The 20,888-nt window shown below is 41.0% G+C and overlaps 1 protein-coding gene across 3 annotated transcripts; it reads right to left on the reverse strand.

Annotated features, from left to right (window-relative positions):
* Window positions 1-718: 718 nt before the first annotated feature.
* Window positions 719-19,716, reverse strand: GORASP2 (golgi reassembly stacking protein 2). 3 transcript variants are annotated; one of them, XM_068948638.1, is made up of 10 exons: window positions 19,467-19,716; window positions 9,961-10,041; window positions 7,476-7,679; window positions 6,967-7,053; window positions 6,370-6,500; window positions 5,637-5,769; window positions 5,395-5,518; window positions 4,927-5,013; window positions 2,605-2,715; window positions 719-1,765 (listed from the first exon to the last, which is right to left on the reverse strand). In XM_068948638.1, the coding sequence occupies exons 3-10, from the start codon at window positions 7,617-7,619 to the stop codon at window positions 1,446-1,448; spliced, it is 1,137 nt and encodes a 378-aa protein (XP_068804739.1). In that variant the 5' UTR covers window positions 7,620-7,679; window positions 9,961-10,041; window positions 19,467-19,716; the 3' UTR covers window positions 719-1,445. The 3 variants fall into 3 exon arrangements, with proteins under 3 accessions (XP_068804739.1, XP_068804737.1, XP_068804738.1); XM_068948636.1 differs by lacking the exon at window positions 19,467-19,716 and adding an exon at window positions 19,003-19,185; XM_068948637.1 differs by lacking the exon at window positions 19,467-19,716 and adding an exon at window positions 10,445-10,523.
* Window positions 19,717-20,888: the final 1,172 nt, after the last annotated feature.

The following is a 20,888-nucleotide window of genomic DNA, read 5'->3' on the forward strand; positions in this document are numbered from 1 at the left end:
GAACGACAAATACTTACGTAATAGAGATGAGACAGGACAACAGGTATTAGATAAGGTTTCCACTTGTACCAAGTATTTGAGGTGTTACAATCAGCAATGAGATGCAACTACTATTCCAAACGCTAATCAGGCACACTGCATTACCAAAAGAAATCATGTAGCTGTTGAGACAGACTGTGCCTCCAGCTTGCTGATGATCTGGTAACAGTTTGCACGTACCTGCAGCAAACACATGTAAATGAAATCCCAGTAGCGTAGAGGGACTGGACTGCTATGGAAGTCTTCCCCATAAACTGCAAAATAAGCAAGCTGTACCTGATACCAGGCCCTAAGGCTATTCACCTGGTGTACTGCGCACACACCACTTTATACAAGGGTAGCTCTGCTGTATGAAGGGGAGAGCTGGACTTCAGCAATGGGGAGAGCTGGGCTTCAGCAATAGGAAAAGCAACTTTACGCTACAGTTTTTATTCCCAAACATCAATTTACAATGCCAAGCACGCATCACGTGCAGACATATTTCACAACCCATTGCTACACTGGGCCTCACTAGTAGTGCTGACCCTGCCTACCAATACAAAGTCTGCCATTCCAGCCTTCGATCCATTCACCTGGAGGGAAGCCCTTTCACAGCACTGTGCCAGGGAAGAGTTGAATTAAAAATAGTTATATGAGAGTTTATGTGTTAAAGAAATGGGCTATTTTGTCACACAAAGGGTAAAATTCCAGGAATTTATTGCTGCATGTATGCTTTATCCATTAATTTATCTTACAGTAGTCATGAAGTGCCAAATTGTGTGCTACATTTAACATTTCCTATATTCTCTTCCATATGCCAGTATACAGTGGGTGTGTGAAGCAACGCAGCAGCAGTCACAAAACATAGCTTGAGCATCTCTCATGAGCTTAAAAATAAAGATTTGTATACAAGCTGAATAAAGAGATGTCAGTTAACAGGTCACTCAGCAACTTACTTTAATATCTTTAGGTGGAAGTTTTGCAACGTTAAAATTTACAACTCAGACTGAACGTTTTCATCCCCACTGTAGTAACAAGATACTTGCAAAGAACAAGAACTATGGTATGTAAATGTCACACCCAAGAACTGCTTCGTTTCTGTCAGAAGCAGAAGTTGGTAATTATAAGCAAGGAGAGGCCTAGCAGACTAAAGCTGTCAGCCTATATTAAAAACATATACCTCCAAGTTTGGCAGTGGAATTCTATTTACCACCTTAACTTTTTTTTTGGTTAAGTACAAGTACTCTTCCTCCCCACCCACCAAGCACATTTTATAAATCCCCTTTATTTTTATTATACCTCCATATTATTTACAGGACTCCTAAAGATTAAGTACAAACTAGTATGAAATTAATGATAGCTTGCTCTTCAAATACGTATCCCATGGCTAAATAAATACCAAGCCAATCCAATAGAGCCATCTGGAGTTATGATTCAGAAGCTTGTGTATCTGTGACCCCAGATGTTTTCTCATTAACTGTAGAGGATTCACTTGATCTGTCAACAATAGTTGCCTTAGAAGTTGGGGTAGCACTATCCAAGGTGAGCGCAGAGGTCTGTTCTACATTTACAGCAGTGCCAGGGTCAATGGAAAAGCTTCCAGCTTGACTGATGGAGGGAAGCAAATCTGTAGGCACTGTAGATACTTCTGTGACCAAAGGAAGCAGAGGAACACATTTGGGTGGTATTGATAGAGGTGTTATTCCCATCAGATTCAGAGGTGGCAAGGAAGGAAGGGAAGGCAAACCTAAAAAAGAAGAAAAAAATAAAATGAAAGGAAAAAAAAAAAAAAGCAGTGAGCCACTGCATACCACCAATAGGTACGGATAGATTCTGTGTTTAATTTTTTTCCTTCTCTAATCTTCCATTTATTCTTGGAGAGGAGACAGCCTTTTAAACTTAATGTGAGTATAAGAGATCTGCTAATTCAGCAGGCTAGTTTCAAAGCCTGATACTTTTTGGATTGCAGAACTGAAGAATCTGAATAAACTCAAGTTCGCTTCCTTGTACATACTGATTTTCCCTCTCCTCAGATGACTATGTCTTTAACATGTTAATCCTGATGACTAGATTTTTCTGGCATTCATTGAAACTGCCAGAGACAAGAAGTTAACAAGAATTTTATTCCACGTAAGCTTCCAATTTTCTTTTTTGCTTGCTCCATATACATCTTCAGCAGTTCTGTTTTGTTCAATACCATAAATCTAATATCAGTTGGTACTTTCTGGAATTCAATCAGGGTGCTTCGATCTCCTTGGCTACCATACAAGGAAACATCTCATATTTTCTTCTCTTCATAAAACTATACACTTTCATTTTTAGCACTGGCCATCTCTTTTTGGATCATAAATCAGGTAACATAAGATGAAACAGCTAAATACGGGCATAGGCTTAAAATTAGATTATCCTGAAAAATATTCCTTGTCTACCCAATCTGGGCACTACTGCCAACTTTCATCCGAGGCAAACATTCAATTTATCTCCTTCAGGAGTCCATCAGATAACAAAGATCAGAGCTGGCTCTAAGATAGCGTGTCAGAGATCATCAAGGAGAATTGCAATGTTTCAATTTGTAGGAGCCCATACCAGGCTGAATGATTTCTGGTAATTCTGCCCCAGGAACGATGTGCGGTGCAGGTAAATTAAGTTTGGACAGATCAGTCAGGTTGGGAAGCCCTGCTGGCAATGGCATCAGACCTAAAAGAAGAGTAGAAAAGTTATGGTTGGAAACTTGTCAGACTTGCTTTTTCAACTGTTTCTGAGATCTTATTGACCATTGAAAGTTATTTTATATCGCATTATATTTTCATTAGCATATTTACAGGCAAAAATAGAAATTAACCTGAATTTGAACCTTCAAGTCTCCCAGTGAAAACAGTTACCTATTGCTGGAAGTCAGGATTAGAAAATACCTAATCCCAACCTTTTATATTTTTCTCTGAGGAAAGTAAAACTGTTCTTCAAGGAACAAAGTTTTGAATTCAAAGCTCAGCTTTTAACAATTGTCGTAATTTCATGGTAGCGCTGTACCAGAAGCCCTCTATTCCTACCTAATTGGAATGGGAGCAGAGCATACTAGGATGAAATAGGTAGAAAGAAAGACATACTAAAGATCAGAAATACTAGTATTAGTCTTTTCTACTAAGTCTATAAATAAGTTAGATACAAAAATATATGAAAAAGGCAAGACAAAGTAACTCTGAAAGCCAGGAAGGACTGAAAATACAACAGAAACACAGGATGAGCGTAACACACTCCTTCCATCAACGTGTTTGCTGTAGAACATCTTTCCGCCCCCAGCTTTCCTGTCTTAGAAGAGCTGCACTTCTGGGACAGTGTCTTTCTTCCTACTTTGTATTTAGTTCAGGGAAAACTAATTCTGAAATAAACTCTTGGTACTACAGTAATAAGAGGAAGAAAGGGAAAGTCTTAAGCAAGGCCACTGTACAAAGATTTTGATTAAAAAAAAAAAAAGCAGTCTTTTACCTACCTGTGAATGTATTAGCCACAAAGACAGACCTTCATCTGACTCAAAGAGCTTTCAGCTCAGCTACTAGCTGACTTTGAATATACTTTTTAAAACTGAAAAAAATCTGAACTGCACTGCACACAAATGCACTCAATTACTAAATAGGCTGCATATTTAGGATTTACAATTTCACTAGAATGGACATGCACATTGTAAGCAATAACCCAACAGCTTTCAAAATGGCAGTCATACTATTCAGAGAACAAGATGGAAGGAAAATAAGTATTTGTCAGTTTGGGGTTTTTTGGTAGGGTAGGGGGAGAGAACACTAACAAAAACTGAACTTCTTAGTGGTTTGCCATTTTACCTAAGCAAACAAGAATAAAGTTTTTTTGCCCTTGTACTCATACACTTAGCTCTACTATGGATTCTTTCTGTGAGCATACCTACAGGCATGATTTGAAAATTTTAGACATATCTGTATCTACTTGTCTCATTAGCAGACAAAACATAAAACACAATTCCTTTAGTATTTTGAACGCAAAATTGAGTCCTGCACCAGTGCACCAATTACATGGCAAAATCCCACACAAACCTCATCTTACCTACTGCAAATAATTCTGGAGTACTAGTGGCTGAAGTGTTATTATCAGGAAATAATGCACACTACTTTGCAGACAGACTCTCACTTTTGTTAAGACACTTCAAGTTACTGAATAGTTTAGTGATAGTGGAACTCACACTAAAACGTTATGGCAGAATGCTGAAAGCTGTATGACATTTTAACGGTTTGCCTAAATAGACTCATTAATAACTTTAAATGCAATTCAAAAACAAAAACAAGCAACTACAACACAGGGCTTTATGTTTTTAGCCCTCTCTTAACACAATGATCAAGCTGGGTATTAAAAAGGAATCTCCTAAAATGGAGTTTTTATGGGTGGAAAGCAGGCAGAAATAGTCAAAGGCACGCCTTCTCAGATCTTTCTTCTGTCGTGATGTCTGATTGCCAAGGACGAACCAGGAACTGTAAAGCTATTTGTATATTTTACAGCATAAAAGTTATGAAATGTGGCAACAAACATGATATATCAGCAACAAGAAATGTTGCAAATGCAGCTAGTACTTTCCAGAGAAATCCCAAACACCCCATCTATTGTGCAGGGGACATAAAAGGTAACTGATTATGAACTCTGATGCCAGCTCAGTTATCTGTGTGATAGGCAGGCTGTGCTCATACTGTAGAAAAACTGAAAAATCCTTAAAGTTGTAAAGGTTGTATAAAGATCATTAACATGAAGTGCGTAAGATGTAATGAAGTTATGCAAAAAAAAAAAAAAAAAAGAAGCAGTAGAAAAGACGGGCCTCTTCCATTTTGCCCTGATTTTTTTGTTTGTTTGTTTGTTTTACAAGTGTTTTAAGAAATTTTACCTACTCACCTGGTAATGTAGTTGCTGGGTTAACTGGTGGCACAGAAGCAAGGGATTGACTTACTTGTGGTGGTAATAATGGAACTGTTGGAACACCTGGTGGAATATACAGGAAAACAACCACCATTCATTATTTCAAGGAAATAACATTTCAGTTCCCTTCCTCAAGGGAGTGAAAATAACTAAATACTAGCTTACAGGAGAATTAGTTATTTGCCTTAAACAATCATAAAATGTTGATGAAGAAAAACAGTATTCCAAAAAACATATATCACGTTTCTGATATAAGTTGCTTGGAATTCTTTTGTGAGCAAACAGGGCATGCTACCATACTCTAGACCTTAGTTGCTGGGAGAAGTTGGGGGAAGAGAGTTTATTGCACAAACACCATCTTCTGTTAAACTGACAGGAACATTTGTGAATTGGAAAAAGTTAAAATGCCCATGCATGTCAGAAGTGAGTTACTTCTACACTAACCTGTACTGAGAACATTACTGACAGTAGTTGAGGATGAGCTAATAGAAAGTCCTGAAAGACTCTGTTCAAGTCCTGCTGAACCAGGGGGTAATGCGGGTGAGGAATTAACTGACGACAGCTGAACCTTAGTGAAAGGAAAAAAAGTTACATCATTAGGGGTTTTGTTTCCACAAGAACCAATAAAAGCAGAACAACAGCATAACAATCCATTTTACCAAGCCAAAGAACAGATTACAACGTACCTCTGTAAAGCCATCTTTGAGGGGACTGAGTGATGCACTAGGCAACTGTCCTGGGAGAGAAATTTTCTTTCCCTCTTCGAATGGGCGTGTAGGTATCCTATGTAAATACCCATAGCCAATGCCACATCCTAGGCTTTTAAAATATGAACATTTAAAAGTCAGTGAAACTACTTAAGTAGTGTAGACCCTACAACAAGCAATGCATGAATGGCTCGAGATGCCAACATGTTTCAGTTAAGTTCTGTACAACTGTATTGTACAGGGGAAAAAAAAAAGATAAATATTGCCTCATTTTCTATAAAGAAATAATCAGTAGTAGATAACTGAAGGGAAATTCTGTAGCTGTTAGCAATAACTATGTAGCAAAAATAAGCTTTATTGTTATTTGGACCAAGCATCTATACAGCTTAGAATTCAACTCAGGCCTATAATTTGCAGTCTTCTGTTCTCGCTACTGCACAATCCTTTAAGGATATCCTACAGTTTAACAGCTACCTGAAGTCTAATGCAGAAAGCAATTAGTGCACTTTGTGTATTTCTGAACTAGCTAATTTACTGAGTAAATACTCCCCCACACCTCCACCCCATTAGTGACTAAATCTTATTTTCAAATATATTATCTGCCATACAACTGTCATCTTCCGTCTTTGTAGAGAACTTATTCTAGCAGCTTTCAGGCTAGGACTGTAAGTAACAGCCTTTTTTCCTCCCAGATAATATATTGTTTCCTTACCTGCCTTCTCCACCCCAGGCAGAATTTGGAGTAATCACCACTTCCCGACAGTTATCTGTGTCTGTGTTGTACACGTAAAGTTTTAATGGCTTCGCTTCATGTGTTTCAATAAGGGAGAAGAGATCCTCAGACTGTAAAAGAATAACAATGCCTAAGCGGTTTTTTTTTTCCTCGTAATTTTTGCATTTGATACGTGAATGATCATCTTCCTAGTCCCAGCCTTCTGTAACAGAGCCTGGTAGCTGCTAAGCGTTTGTTGCAGTGCTGCCACATTATCATAAGGACAACTTGAACACTGTGCTGTGCTAACAACTCAGAAGACACATGGCACCAGCCAGATTTTGAATCTCTTACTTGAAATTTTAATGTTAAGTACAAAAATAAAAGTTCATATCTGACTACATAAAGAAATTTCAGAGCTTTTATTTCCAGAATTGCATTTAAGCACAATGAAGAAGCACTACGTCAAAACTCCTTCCCTTCTGCATGAAGTGACTTCCATTAGCACTGAACAGAAGCAGAATTTGGGATGTTTCAAACTGCCCTGGTACTGTTTTTTAGTTTAAAAATTTAAAAACCTTATTTCTATATACCTACCTCATTCATGACAGTATCTGCTCCAATGATATAGTCACTATGAGGTCTAAGTCCAGCTAATGCAGCAGGAGAATTTGGTTCCACTTCCTAGTTTTAAGACGGAAAGTTACAAAACATTAGACAACTGTCAGGGTATAGCAAAGCGGTTACGTGCGCACTTCATAGAGGTTCTGATTCACACATACAAACCGGTCAGGTTTTTAATGCAATTCGTAGGACAGTCACTGAACTCGTAAAATGGTGGCTAAATGACAGTCTCTTTAGCTACTGTTACAGGAATTCTGAATATTGTATAACATCACTGATTTCAATGCAAGATTTGATAATATACTCACAGGTATACAGTTATATTTTAAAAGTCTTTCTGAAAACAAAGTCAGAAAACAGACCAATTTGAGGTCAAAGCTTATGTACTCCCATGCAAGTTACTTTTCAGTAAAAAGACTAAAGACTTCAACAGCAAGCAACACATTTTGAAGCAAGAAAATTATCTGAAAGTTCGTACGCACCAATACATGCCATACATTTTCGTTGGCCCCATCAAAGCTGCAGAAACGAATGCTCACTCCCAGCAGGCCCTGCCCACCCCACATGTTGCTGGGGGTCACCGATGTTTCTCTTAGTTCCAGTGTTTTGCTACTGTACACTAGCATTTTTACAGGTTTTTCAACATTCGCTTTCAACAGGTCCTTGAGAGTGTCATTGTCTTTATTCTGCAAATGTTCGAACAAAAACTTGGTTTAGAGTGTTTAAACGCAGTAAGGGTCCAGTTTTATAGCACCACTTTTGTATTTCAAAGATCCTATAAACATTACTCACTATCAGAATATATCCCTACAGCTATTTCATAGCAAGCTTTCAGTCCCTTAGCAATTCTAGAATACCACTTCAGAAAGAGTCTTGAATTTCACAGTAACGAGTCTTGCTTTCCAAATATAAAAACACATTTAATTAAACCTGTGACACGACGTGCGGGAATCTGACATTTAAATATGGAGATATTCTTAGTTTGCCATTCATAAACACAGTACCTATAAAAAAGTTCATATCCAAAGCAATAAACATTCCTTACATCCAAGTAATCATGACAGGATTAATGTACTGACACATTAACTAACCACAGTAACTTGCTTTTTTGTTACTCAAAATGTAGAGCAACAGCACCTTTTGGAACTACCAGAAAAAGGTGACAACAAGACCAGCCAATCATACCATCTGAAACGGTGTTTGCCAGTAGATACTGGGGAGGCCTGTACTGCAAAGGGGAGCAGAGGATAGGGATTGAGCTCTCCCTATGAGCTAGCTCTACAACTAAAAGCAGCGCACCAGCCCCACATGGGGCCAAAGCTAAGCTGCACTGCCCAGAGATACCTTGGTTACAGGCTCAGTTACACCACTTTCAGGCTCCAGGTTATCCTTTACTACAGTATCACTTTTTGCACACGGATATAACATGTTGCTCTGATTTAGCTTAACAATTCTAATGCAGTGGTGCCTTGTACCATTTAGACACAGACCTGTTCATTCAAAAACCATATAGGACATTTAAGTGCAATCCAAATCCTTATTTTTTTAAGTAATTCTTTATTATTAAAATGCTAGAAAATTGATCTGAAACATCAGCTTTAAAAAATTTATTTCATGTATAGCAACAGAGTCTCGGAAGTAGGACTTCAGTCAAACTCTAGCATTTTCCGCTCCAGAGTACTGAAAGATGAACTAGACTATGACACATTTTTGCAGGCTCTAAAACATTGACAATTACTTTTAAAACATATCTCTTGAAATAAGCTCCTGATACTAATGACTTCAAGTCTTTTTCCTTAACTGGACGCCCCCCCCCCCCCCCCCCCCCCCAAAAGGACTACCACAATAAGCCTAAGTGCTCACACATTCTCCCATGCTTGAAACTCTGGGTTGAAAGCCTGTATAAATACTATCTCACCATCATGTGTTACAAACACTGGGCAACAAGATAAATGCTGTTAATAAAACCTTCCTTTTAGAAGGCTCATGTCCTGTAGTAATAACAGCAGACCATAAACAGCAAAGGGGGAAAAAATAGGAAAAAAAAAGAATCAAGGAATTTCCGAGTTAATCTGACTTCTTCAGAGACAAACTCTGCTTTGTCCCTTGCGGTAAATACTCTGTTTTTGCTAGAGAGGTGCTGAGTCCAAATTTCAGATACGTGAGAATTGTACCAGATAAACAAAACATTTCTACTTCCTATACTATCTCTTTCTTTGGCAGGGCAGAAGAAACTATGATCAAAGCTCAGGTGAGTACAACTAGGCCTTATTCTTCCACCTTGACCAACTCCAGTGTTAAAAGGTCTTTTGAAGTAACTACAGGGCCTGCTTCATATGCCTCCCAAACCCCAAATCTTTTCAAGGAGAGTATTTCCTTAGCAGAGATGAGGATAAGTCATCACATTCTGAGCTCTGTCCACACTCTTAGACCTGCCTCGAAGCTTTGTAGAGGCTTTCCTGAGTCCAGCTCTACTGGTAGAAGAGCCTACCCACAGCTGTTCTTTGCCGCTGCTCTGGCAGTTTGCTGTCTTGCTAAAATTCAGCTCAAAAAACTTTCTCACGTGATTCCTCCCCAACTAACAGCTTTGGCAACACGTCTTTCAACCAACCTGTTTCGACTGAAATGAGTTCAGAAGTGCTCACACAAAACAGTTTTACAGACAGAACTAGAGGGGAACTAACACAAGCAGCTAGAGGTGGGTCAGCAGGTACCGGCGCGGATGTGTGCAGAGAACATGTCTGTCTGCATCCTTATTCTCCACCTTAATTTTTGATAGAAATATGAATATAGGGTGAAGGAAAATGGTTTCTAATGCAGTTAGGCTTTCGCATTTTAGACTAAGGACAAATATTTTATATACATTTAAATAACAAAAATGCATTAGTTTATCTTTAAAAATAGATTCTCAACACGTAGCTTGTATTCAGTCAGCATTATGCCATTATAAAAGAACTCCACACTTACCAATCTTGAACCATTTATAGATACGATAAAATCAAAGAAGGGCTCCAATCCAGCTCTATGCCCTGGTGAGTTTTCTTGTACCTATCAGAAAGTTAAACAAGGATTTAGCAAGAGCGTACCAATGCTGATTTCTAGATTAGAACTACATTTCTACTTGTACAAACCGTAGTTCTAGAAGCTACTGTTGTTTGTACATATGATTTCTCATGCTCAATATGATATTTTGCACTAAAAACCTCTCCGTTAAAATAGACTGTGAGAAGAAAAAAAAGTTCTTTTTTTTTTTTTTTAAGACCATTAATTTATTGAGTAATGAAACAACAGTTGCTACTCACTGGGACAAACACTGGCAACAGATAAATTGTAGATACTTGTTTCAATTAAGGACATTACAGTCAAACTGCAAGCTTAATGAATTCTGAAAAAGCTGGTCAAAAAGCAAAATATTTCCACAAAGATTCCAACATTGGACCTTATTTTTTACCTTATTCTTATTAGAGGACAAGCAGAGTCACATCTGTGTAAGCACTGGTTGTCATCTCATGAACAAACATCACCTGTGGACATTCTTGAGAAACAGAGGGCATTGTACAAGCTATGATTCATTAACACACCAGCAAGCAGCAAGGAAACAGGCACCGGCAATTCTGCAGCCACGGCAATTCAAATAATACAACCACTCCACGAGGACAGAACCTAAGCAGCGGACATACATTGCTCCCAGAAGCTACACGTCTGCTTGTAATTCCAAATAGAGTAATTCAGAGGGGTATTTTGCCAGCGTTGTTTTTTCACTATTATATGCATTGCCAACAGTAGCTCCAATACAAGTTCAATCAATCTTTCCCTATAGCCGCTGGAGCAAAGAATATCTTCCTTTACTTGTCAGATGATTCCTTTTACTCATTGGCTTTTTCCTTTTCATGCTATATTCACGTTCCAAAAGATCTACAGCTGAATCCTTTACAGCGGGGTTTCTTACGTTATGTATTATTCTAGTCAGATAGAACCAGTACAAAACAGGTAGTTTGCTCAATGCCAGTCTGATTCTGCAGAAATTAACTTTTCTTAATACGACTTGTAGGCTTGACAACTACAAAGCCTTCCTCTTAAGAGTCCATTTATCTCTGCCTAACATATTCACGAAATTAGAGCCTAAAAAAACCTCCAGATGACTTGAGGGTAGTTTTCTATAACGGATGCCAGAAGCCTTGAATATTAGTGGCACATAATGTAAACATTTATTAAAGGATAATCTGGAATCAGTAGTTCCAGAGTCACATGCATTGACAGTTGTCAAAGTTTTGTTACGCAGCAAAAAAGTATAAAATTAACATTAGCCCAGTCAATATCATCTAAGCAATAAAAAACAAGGTAGGCAGCCATAACATCACAAAACCCCCCTTTTAGCACTTCTAACTGGAACCTGAAGTGTATCTACAGAAGTGAGTCTTCAAAGACACCTGCATGCTCCTTGGAAATAGTTTTCTGTACTTGGGGATGCAAATACTCTCTGCAGGTAACAAGAATTAACTGCTCTCAATCACCCAAAGTAGCTTGCAGTCCAGCTAACTAAATCCAAAGCATTGCCTCCATGTCACTAATTCAACCTGCTGGTACAAGATACCTCTAGCCAAGAATAACTAGAGATAAAATAGCAAGCTGTATACCAGGTAACAGGGTAAAAGTTCGAGCTAAGCTCCGTGTAGCAGCCCCTCTGATATTAGTTGCGTGGGAATTCGGGGCACGCTATGGACGTTGCTTTTACTTTAGTGGACTGCACCTAGAGCTACTTAAAAATCACATATTAAAACATTCAATAATATAGAGCTACCCTCAGAGCAGTCTCTGCAAGCAGAAACTTTAGCTTATGACAAGTCACAAAGAGGCTAAAAGACACTGTATATGTAATTTTACTCAAATGTAGACAGCACTTACTTGCTATTTAAGTTGGGTATTAAAGGCTTTCCTGCCAAAACCATTAAATAAATAGTTTCACAACAGCAGAGTTAAGGAACTCCATTTTCCTATGGATATGTTCCATAACTGCTTTTTCAGGGTTGAAGCTTCTCTTGCAATCAAGTGATTCAGATAGTTCCTCTGAGGTACCTTCTCTAGGACCTAATAAAGGGTGAGCTTGTGCTGTTTGTTGCCTTCCCCTCAGTTCAGAGAGGTGATGAAAAAATACGTAGTAGTCTCTCTCTCTGTCTCTCATTACACCAGCCACTTCAGGTGACTTATAGGAATTTTTGTGTTTTTAATGAATGTGACATAAAGACTTTACACTTAAATGAAACTGGCAAACAGTTTTAGAAGTTATTGAAAGAACAAGAATTGTAAAGACAAAACATGTCCTGGTAAACCTTATTTCATTAAGGAGGAGCAGAACCAATAAATTGATACATTTATTCAGACAGCATATCAGATTGTTAAACATGGATACACCTCATGGCCTTGAAATTATGAAAAGCCAGACTTCAGCTGCAAAAGCAGTCCTGACATGGACTAGTGAGCATTCAGAGATTTTCTTCCAGATCTAAATGCACAACCACCAGAAGAACCCCAGACCCGCCTGCCACAATATCCCTCGCCACCAACTCACACATGAGAGATCACATCCTGAACATTGTAAGCCAACAGCGATCAGCGTTCAATAAGGTAACCTTGTAAAATTAAAAGGAGCACCTACGATAAGCAAGAAGTATAAATGCTCAGCATCCGTCAGTGTCATGCCCACTGATTCCCGCAACGTACAGACCCGGTATTGTAAAAACTGTGTTTAGAATCTGTCCAAAACCGAGGAAGTGACTGTAAGAGTTTCCAAATTCTAAATTAGTTTGAAGACAGTTTCTTCGGATGTAGAATATCTTCCCCCAAAGCCATCACAATCCTGTACACCTTTCCTTGGGCTATTTGTAAGTGAGCGTGTAAGGACTGCCAGGAAGCTACACCTGAAAATAATGAAGCTCTTGCAGTTGCGTAAATCACACAAATTAATACATGCACCTCAAAAGTGTGGAGCTGCATGCTTTGTTATCACAGTTCCTCATCCTGTGATGCACAGCTTCAATCACAACAAATTTCATATTTCCGTAGCTTTTCTAGGCCCAGCTTCACTGATAAAAAAAATTTTATGTTTGTCAGTCCCAGAAATAAAAACCAGAAGTGCTGAGTTCATTCCACATGAAAAATCTCCTCCTTAAAGAAGTGACATGCTCAAACCTGCACAATAATGACACCAACACCAGGCAGCTTTTATGTTATACCATCATATTTTCAGCCAGCTAACTGCACAGTTCTCTACCATCAGGCAGTGCCAAACACACAACACAGCTCTCCCAAGAACTACAGCAATGAAGGGTAACTGGGGGTCTTTGGAAACCCAAGGGCACAAAAACCTTGTTACTAATGACGGAAATAAAGATTCCATTTACTAATATATAAATTCTACGTCTCCTGAGCGATCTGGCTTTATGCAGCTTTTCTATATCTCCCAAAAAAGCGTTCTGTAGCCTGCCTTTGTAACTGAGTAAGGACTGAGAAATAATCAAGTAGTCCAATTTACAACAGATGCTAGTGCAGGCAAGGAGGTATCATTAATGGCAGCTTGGGAAGCCTCACTCTCTCAAAGCCAGCTGTTATTGCAGACATACAAGTTACAGACACCGGTGGGTAAATGCCATGACTTTCTAATGGTAAAGAAAACCAGTGAAAGAGCAGCTGTGGAACTGCCACCACTAGAGGCTTTAAAGAGCAAACAAAAACAACCCCAAAATCCACACTCTGTGAAGAATGGTTTATGTACAACTGATCCAGAATTTCAGCAGGGAGAAGAGGGCTGTATGACCCTCTCAGCCTTATATAATTCTGTATTCAGTTTCTCACTAAGACGAGAACACTGGGACACACAGCAAGATTGCTGAGCACACAGCTTACTCATCACTCAGTTTCAGTTTTAATTCACTTTTAAGAATTCAACAGGGAAAAAGTTTCAAGGTCAAGACACTTTAATTTTCATCTGTATTACTAAAAAGACTTAATTTTGGTAAATAAATAAATAAAATAAAATAAAATAAAATCATAGTTTCTCATGGCTGAGCACCTTTCCCACACAATCCTTCTAGGGTTACCTGTTACACACACTAATAAGGCTGCTCAGCAACATAATGGTCACAGTTTTAACTCCTGACTAAGAGCAGTGTTATGGCACATGGAACTAGACATGCAAACCCTAATTTTCAGAGGCTCTAAACTGCCATCAGTATCACTGACATCTATGGCAGATGAAGGCTCTCACCACCTTTGAAAGTCAGATATCTTACAGAAGCATCCACTTAGACTTTTAGGAGCTTAACTTCAAGCATGCAAATTTGAAAATTTGTATCCAAATGAAGATCCTGTTGCTGTACTGAATACACCACTTCCTGGGACCAGCAGCTCTGAAGTATTATTTTTTTGTCTAAATAAGAAATCCTTCTTAAATAGCAACTTCATTAGCAACGAAATGTTGAAAAAAATTTTATAGGTCTTGTACATACTTTGTAATGGTGATAAAATTTCATTCTGCCTTATCTCTAAGCAATTTGTCTATTAGGTCCAATAGAATCAATTTTATTTGTCAACTATTTAAATATATCACACTGCATGGCTGTACTGCATTTATGAAACACCCTGTTTTCCAGAGAAAAAGCTTTAAAAGCTTTCTGTAAGGAAACACACCCCATACACACAGCATCAAATTTCATTTTAGCACAAAGCACTCACACTGAGTTTTTTTCAAAAGGGAGCTTTCCTTTATAAAAGAACAAACCTCTTTACGGCCACAGGCTTGCATATCTACTGCAACAAACAAGCACTCCAGTAAAAGTTAGAAATTTAAATCTTGGGCATCACTGTTAAGGTGCCTTTTTAGGCAGAAGAGCACATAACACAAGGACAAACACATTTCTTGACAATTTCTCCAAACAACAAATGACTTAAGAATTTTTATCTTCAAGTCATTACAACAGCCTGTGCAAACTTCAGTAGTTTTGCATTGCTAAACAAGAAAGTTATTTAAAAGTTCACCTCATTCTGTTTTGAAGAGCAGAAACAAATAGATTTTGAGCACTATGTAGAGGCAAACAATTGCCTAATCAGCCACACAAAACACAGCCTGAGAGGTACCAGCTAAAAAAAAAGATTTATCAGCATACAAAATGAATCAGTAAATGAAAGTCTAACAGCAAAAGCATGTATGATAAATAAAAATGTATTCCTTCCAAGAGACCAGAGCAACAAAACAGTCTGCAACTCTGCTTCAGTGTCAATTGGTATGTATTCTTATTACCTGTTAGAATTATCTCCATCTAAAAAAACAACAACAAAAAACCCAAACAACCCACCCCAAAACAAAACAAAAAAACCCTGTCTGGTGGGGAAACAGTTTGTACAATCTGCAAGTCTCACTTGGAGAAAGCTGTTACTTGTAACAGTCTCAGTTCACTCATCCTCTCTGACGACTACTGCTTGGCTCCTAGGGTCATTCTAAACAAGATACTTCATTTATTTTGTGGCCTTTTAACACCCGTTTTCCATTTATCTCCCTACTCAAACATTTGCTCATTTTAACTTAACAAATACATTCTTCCAATAACTTAAAAGATTTTCTGAGTTTGCTCTAGTTTTTCCAAACAACTAATGAAACCTTAAAGAACTATCCACAACATACACTTTACAGAAGTTTGGTTTTATCAAGGAAATCTGACTTTATCTGAATCAGATTTCTAACACAGACTACTGCAGCTTCTCCTTTCACCATTCTCATTTATTCTGATTGAAATACTGAGCTCAGAAAGAAGTCTACCTGAGTATAAATTTAAAGAAAAGGACAGTACTCCTGGACCAAGTTCTACAAAAAGTTGGTCCAGACAGAGCATTTGTGCAGAGCTCCTCTAACAGTGTGAGCTGAACGTGCTTGTCTCTAACAAACTCACTGCAGAATGCAGACTGTAAAATTAATTTCAGAAAAAATTAAAGAAGAAAATTCTACTCATTTGTATATCATATATTTTTCTGCATAAACATTCAAAATTATAATTGTGAATGCACACTCCAAGCTATATAAAAAGCACTGAGCAAGTTCATATTAGACCGATACTCATGATGTAATTTAAGGTGCCTATCCACAGGAAAAAAAAAAATAGTTGCTCTTTGTTGCGCCATCTGAAGACATCATGAAGATAAGGTAGTGAAAAATAGAGACATCAGTCTGTTTTATCGTATTTAATGTAAATACAGCTGTCTCCTCAGAAATCAACTTCTTTAATGTGCACCTGTCAATTACATTTGCATGTTTGGGTTTGGTCCGAACATCAATGTTTCCTTATCAAAAGCATCATGGTACAACTAACACCCGAAAAATGCCCTTTCATCGTGTTGGTCTACATACATTTGTAGCGCGCTGCCAGTAAGCTAGATCAAGTAAGGAAGTGTTAATTCACAAGAGTGAATTAACAGTGTTTTAGAGCTCTTGCATACTTCTAATAGGTGAGGTTAACTAACGCTAGTCAGACAGCTAATCAGAGAAGGCCAGATGCCAACAAATAATTCCCCTGGTGCCATGTCTACAGTAAAGGTATTCATGCTCTGGCTACAATGGCATAAATGCTGTGATGGGGACAAGGCCAAACTAACCCTAGCAAAGCTACTGTGCTGCCCTGTGCATTGGATTCAAGGAAAACACTCAGGTACCATTCTGCTCGCTGCACGTGGAACACACGCTAGAGAAGGGACTTCCAAAAGGCAGCTCAGAAGACCTTTAACTTAGCCTACCAAAGTTTCTTGTACACTATTTGCCAAACAAAGGTATTGCATTGTAAATAACTTTACAGAGCTCTTCTCCTGAAGACTGTTAAACAGTCCTTCAAGAACAAGATTAGAAAGAATCTCTAGTTTTGAACATGATGCAGTAAAACAAACCAAACAAAAATCAGAGCGAGCATATTCTAATACGCTGGGTTCAAAACTGCAGTGGTTCAGAAGGACCTCTGCAAACTAAAGTTTCTGTTTGAAAGGCCAGACAGATGGTCAGAATATCGCAACAGCATCAGCTATCTCATCTTGTCTGCCATCCTAAGTACAGTGCATCCTTAAGAATCTTTCTAACCACCCAGAAACTGCAAATCATGCAACTCCTGTATTGCTTCAGGATTCCTAACGCAACATGTCTCAAGTCCATTAATTTCAGTTGATCTTCTGAAACGGTAACAAGAAGGCAATACTATTTTTGAATACTATTTTTAAATACTATTTTTTAAATACTATTTTTGAAGATACATTCTTCAGGTAAATAATTTATAAACCCATGAATCACAGTATCACCACTACCTTAACTAGCTGGCAGCATACAATCTAAGTACAGAAAAAAACCACGTTTTTATTTAAACATCTTCTTAGGAATGGAAAGTATCTACTCTCACCATTAATGGCTATTTCTTGAAGAGAAATTACAGTCTTTGAGGAAAAAATACAAATAACTCTTATACAGTATTACTCACATTTTTTCTATTGATTGTCAAGACAACCTATACCATCCTCATGTGGCCTTATTGCAAGTGGTCTTGCTCCTAACTTCAGTGGTACTTATTCAAGGCCCATCTCTCATTCTAGTCAGGCTGCATAAGCCCTAAGAATACTTAAGCTCCCATCTCAGCCCTTACTTTTACTCCTTTATATACAGAAAAATACTCAACATAGCGTCTCATAAGACTAGCTGGCATCTCTCTTCCACACCAGTTCAACATAAACTATGCTGGTGAAGCCTAATACATCAGAAGAACTTCCTGGAGCGTGTAGCTTGTCTAGAAGAAGTCAAATATTTCAGTATTTTGAATACTGTGGGATTCAACTATTTAGTTTTGCACTCTGTCAAAAATTCTCCCTCTTGCTTTACCCAACTAATTTTTTCTCTCCATTCACCAAGTCCTTTAAATGCTTTACAGATAAAGCATATCTCTATACCAATCTTTTACATTTATGCTATATGAAGCATTATGGTGTCCAAAATACATTTGTTTACCACTTATTCCCTGCAGAAACTAAACATCACCTCTTCTTTTGAAAAAAGAGATTAGTTCTAATCAAGGGACAGCTACCCATCACAAATTAATTTCTGGAGGTGCATAAAAGGTATCTCCCATATCTTAAAATTACCAGATTGGGAGGTCATAAGTTGTCAGGAAATAATACAACACACTTTGATGCTTGATCTTCCTTAATAGACCCTTTGAAAAGATTTCCTATCTTTGGCGTAGTTCAGCCTTCAACGATATTTACAAGAGCACAAGTACAAGCTGTGCTGACCGGCCCCAGCCTGAACAAAAGGTAAGCAGCTATTAAAAATAGCAGCGCTACCTTCACACCTAACAAACGCTGGCCAGCGGCTCAGGCAGATACAAGGTCTGCCACTTACACAGCGCAATCCAGCACCCCTGGAACGACCATCGAGACGAAGTAATAACAGCTCAGATCACGATGCAATGATCAAGATAAAGCTCGACAGGGGAACATGCACTCTGACTTCGTCACCCAAAGCGGCACAGTTCTTAAACTGCAGTTTGCACACGTGCAAGCCAGTCCGCGAGAAGCACTCTTCTGGAGGAGAAACCGCCTCTGCCCCAAAGGCAGCTCGAAAGGCAGCAGCGCCTCCCATGCTCCGTCCCCCGCGGCCTACTCCCGGCCCGCGGCGGGCGCACAGGGCGCAGCGCGGAGCTGCAGCCAGGGCCACCACGGCTCCCTCCCCCCGCCGGGCGGCGGAGGCCTGGACACCCCCGCCCGGGCGGCAGCTGCGGCTCCGGGCTGCAGCCGGCCGCGGGACTCGGCGCAGGCCCCGGCAGCCCTGCGCGCCTCGGGCGACGGCCCGGGACCCCGGCCCCGCCCGCCCGCCCGGCCGGAGGTGGGGGGGGGGGGGGGAGCCGGGCCCAACGGCCGCCGGGCCCAACGGCCGCCGCGGCCCAACGGCCCGGCCGCCCACCCACGCGCGCCCCTGCCGGCCGCCCTCACCCGCAAGACGTGGTAGCCCTCGGTGCCCCCGCCGGGGATCTCGACGCTCTGCGAGGCGCCCATGGCGGCGGCGCGGCTCCGCACAAAGCCCCACACCCCTCGGACGTGGCACTGCCGCCCGCCCGCCCGCCTCGGCAGGGGCGGGGGCCGCGCGCGCGGCACGCTGGGAAGGCGCGCCGGGCCGCCGCCGCCCGCGCAGCGCCCCCTGCCGCCGCCCGCCGCCGCCGCTCCCGGCCCGGCCCGGCCGCGCTCAGGGCGGCAGGCAGCGGCGGTGCGGCCGTCGGCGCCGCCCAGGCCAAGGTTTCGCTCCGCAGGTTTGGAAACGTGCGGTGGAGGGGGAAGCGGGCGCGGCCGCTGGGCGGGAAGCGGCGAGGAGGGCTGCGGGCGGCCCCGCGGCTGGCGGGGTGCTGGTGCGCTGCAGGGGCGCACGGGATATCGAGTGGGGAAACCGGGAGGGGTCCTACCCTCTGGTGTCTTCTCCAGTCCTCCAGCGGTCCGTGGAGGTCGAGGGAGAAGCAAGAACTGGTGAAGTCTGAGCATTCACCTCCCTGGAGCAGGGCTGGCCGCGGGTTTTGAAGCGAGTCAGGAAGCGTGGCGGTCGCCTGACGGGTGCCCCGCTGTCTGGTGGCAAGAGCTGAAGGGAAAGGATTAATTTGCTGGTACAGAACAACTTGGATGAGAAATGCCGGCCACGAGTGGCATTTTGCGTTAACCCGTTTCAAGGCAAGCGTCACCTTGTGGACGTAAACAAGATAACAGGAGAGATCCGAATTTCGGCCGCGCGGCGTGTCATGACACACAAGGCAGAGGAAGCCGCTCCCGGCTTGTCTGTGCAGGGCTGCCGGCTGGAGCGCGCCCCACTGCTGCCCTTGCAGTCCTGCCCGGAACTACCTTCGCAGTGTAGCTGCAGGAGGTGGGGGGGGGGGTGCGTGCTTTTTCAGCGTGTATCATCAGTCTAGACGATCTCATTCTCTCTGAGAGTGCCCCTTTTATATGTGAGGCCCCTGGTTTAGCTTTTGCACACTATGCCCATGCAAACCAGCGTCCTCTTCGCCTCTATTACTGCCTCCTGCTGCTGCTTCCCGGCCTAGGATGAATTTGTCACTTTGCCACTCCCAGCTCTGCTCTGCTCCCGCTTCTGTCTAGGCAGCAGGAGCGGATAGGAAGATACTCTCCCCACAAGACTCTCTGCTCAGACCTGTGCGTTAACTTTAGGCACATCCGTCTTCTTTTTGGTGCTCACTGTGCATGAAGGTACTCATCCCCTCAGCCTGTGGTTTCACATCCCGTCTGAAGCCACCTCAGCGCTACCTGCCATCCTCTTCTTCCACTGGTGGCTGCGCACACCTGCTGTTTCCTTTCTGCTGGAGTCCATGTGAGCTCATAAAGACCTGATCCAGTGTGCAAAACTGATGAAAAAGTAACCCTATAACTGGCTTACTGCCCCCAACCAGGATATTGTAGGGTCAGGGCTGGGGCAAAGAGAAGAAGGCGCGCCATGTCTACTTTAGGCAAGAGATCACTGTCTGTTTTAGCTGTATATGAAAGCATGCTCATTCTCCACCTCAGTTCACTAATACCAAGTTTAATCTTAGCTACACCTCTATTTATGGCCTTTCATTTTTTTGCACTGAAAATCCATGCCTGGGAGTTGTAGACTTAATTTGATTGCTTAACTTGATATCAGCCCCCCAAAAAAAGAACCTATGAGTTAAAACCATCTTTTGTTGAAGGCTTTGCTGGGGTATATTCAGTTTCATTACTTTGCCTTTGGAGTTGAAGACACTGGAATTACTGTTGCTGCAGTTACTGTGTTAAAAAATTCCCAAGCAAACATTGTGGTAGGATGCCTCTTTCCTCAGCCAACGCCCCATGAATTCCAGAGC

The sequence above is a fragment of the Struthio camelus genome, chromosome 6, assembly GCF_040807025.1.
Source record: "Struthio camelus isolate bStrCam1 chromosome 6, bStrCam1.hap1, whole genome shotgun sequence".
Lineage (NCBI taxonomy): Eukaryota > Metazoa > Chordata > Aves > Struthioniformes > Struthionidae > Struthio > Struthio camelus.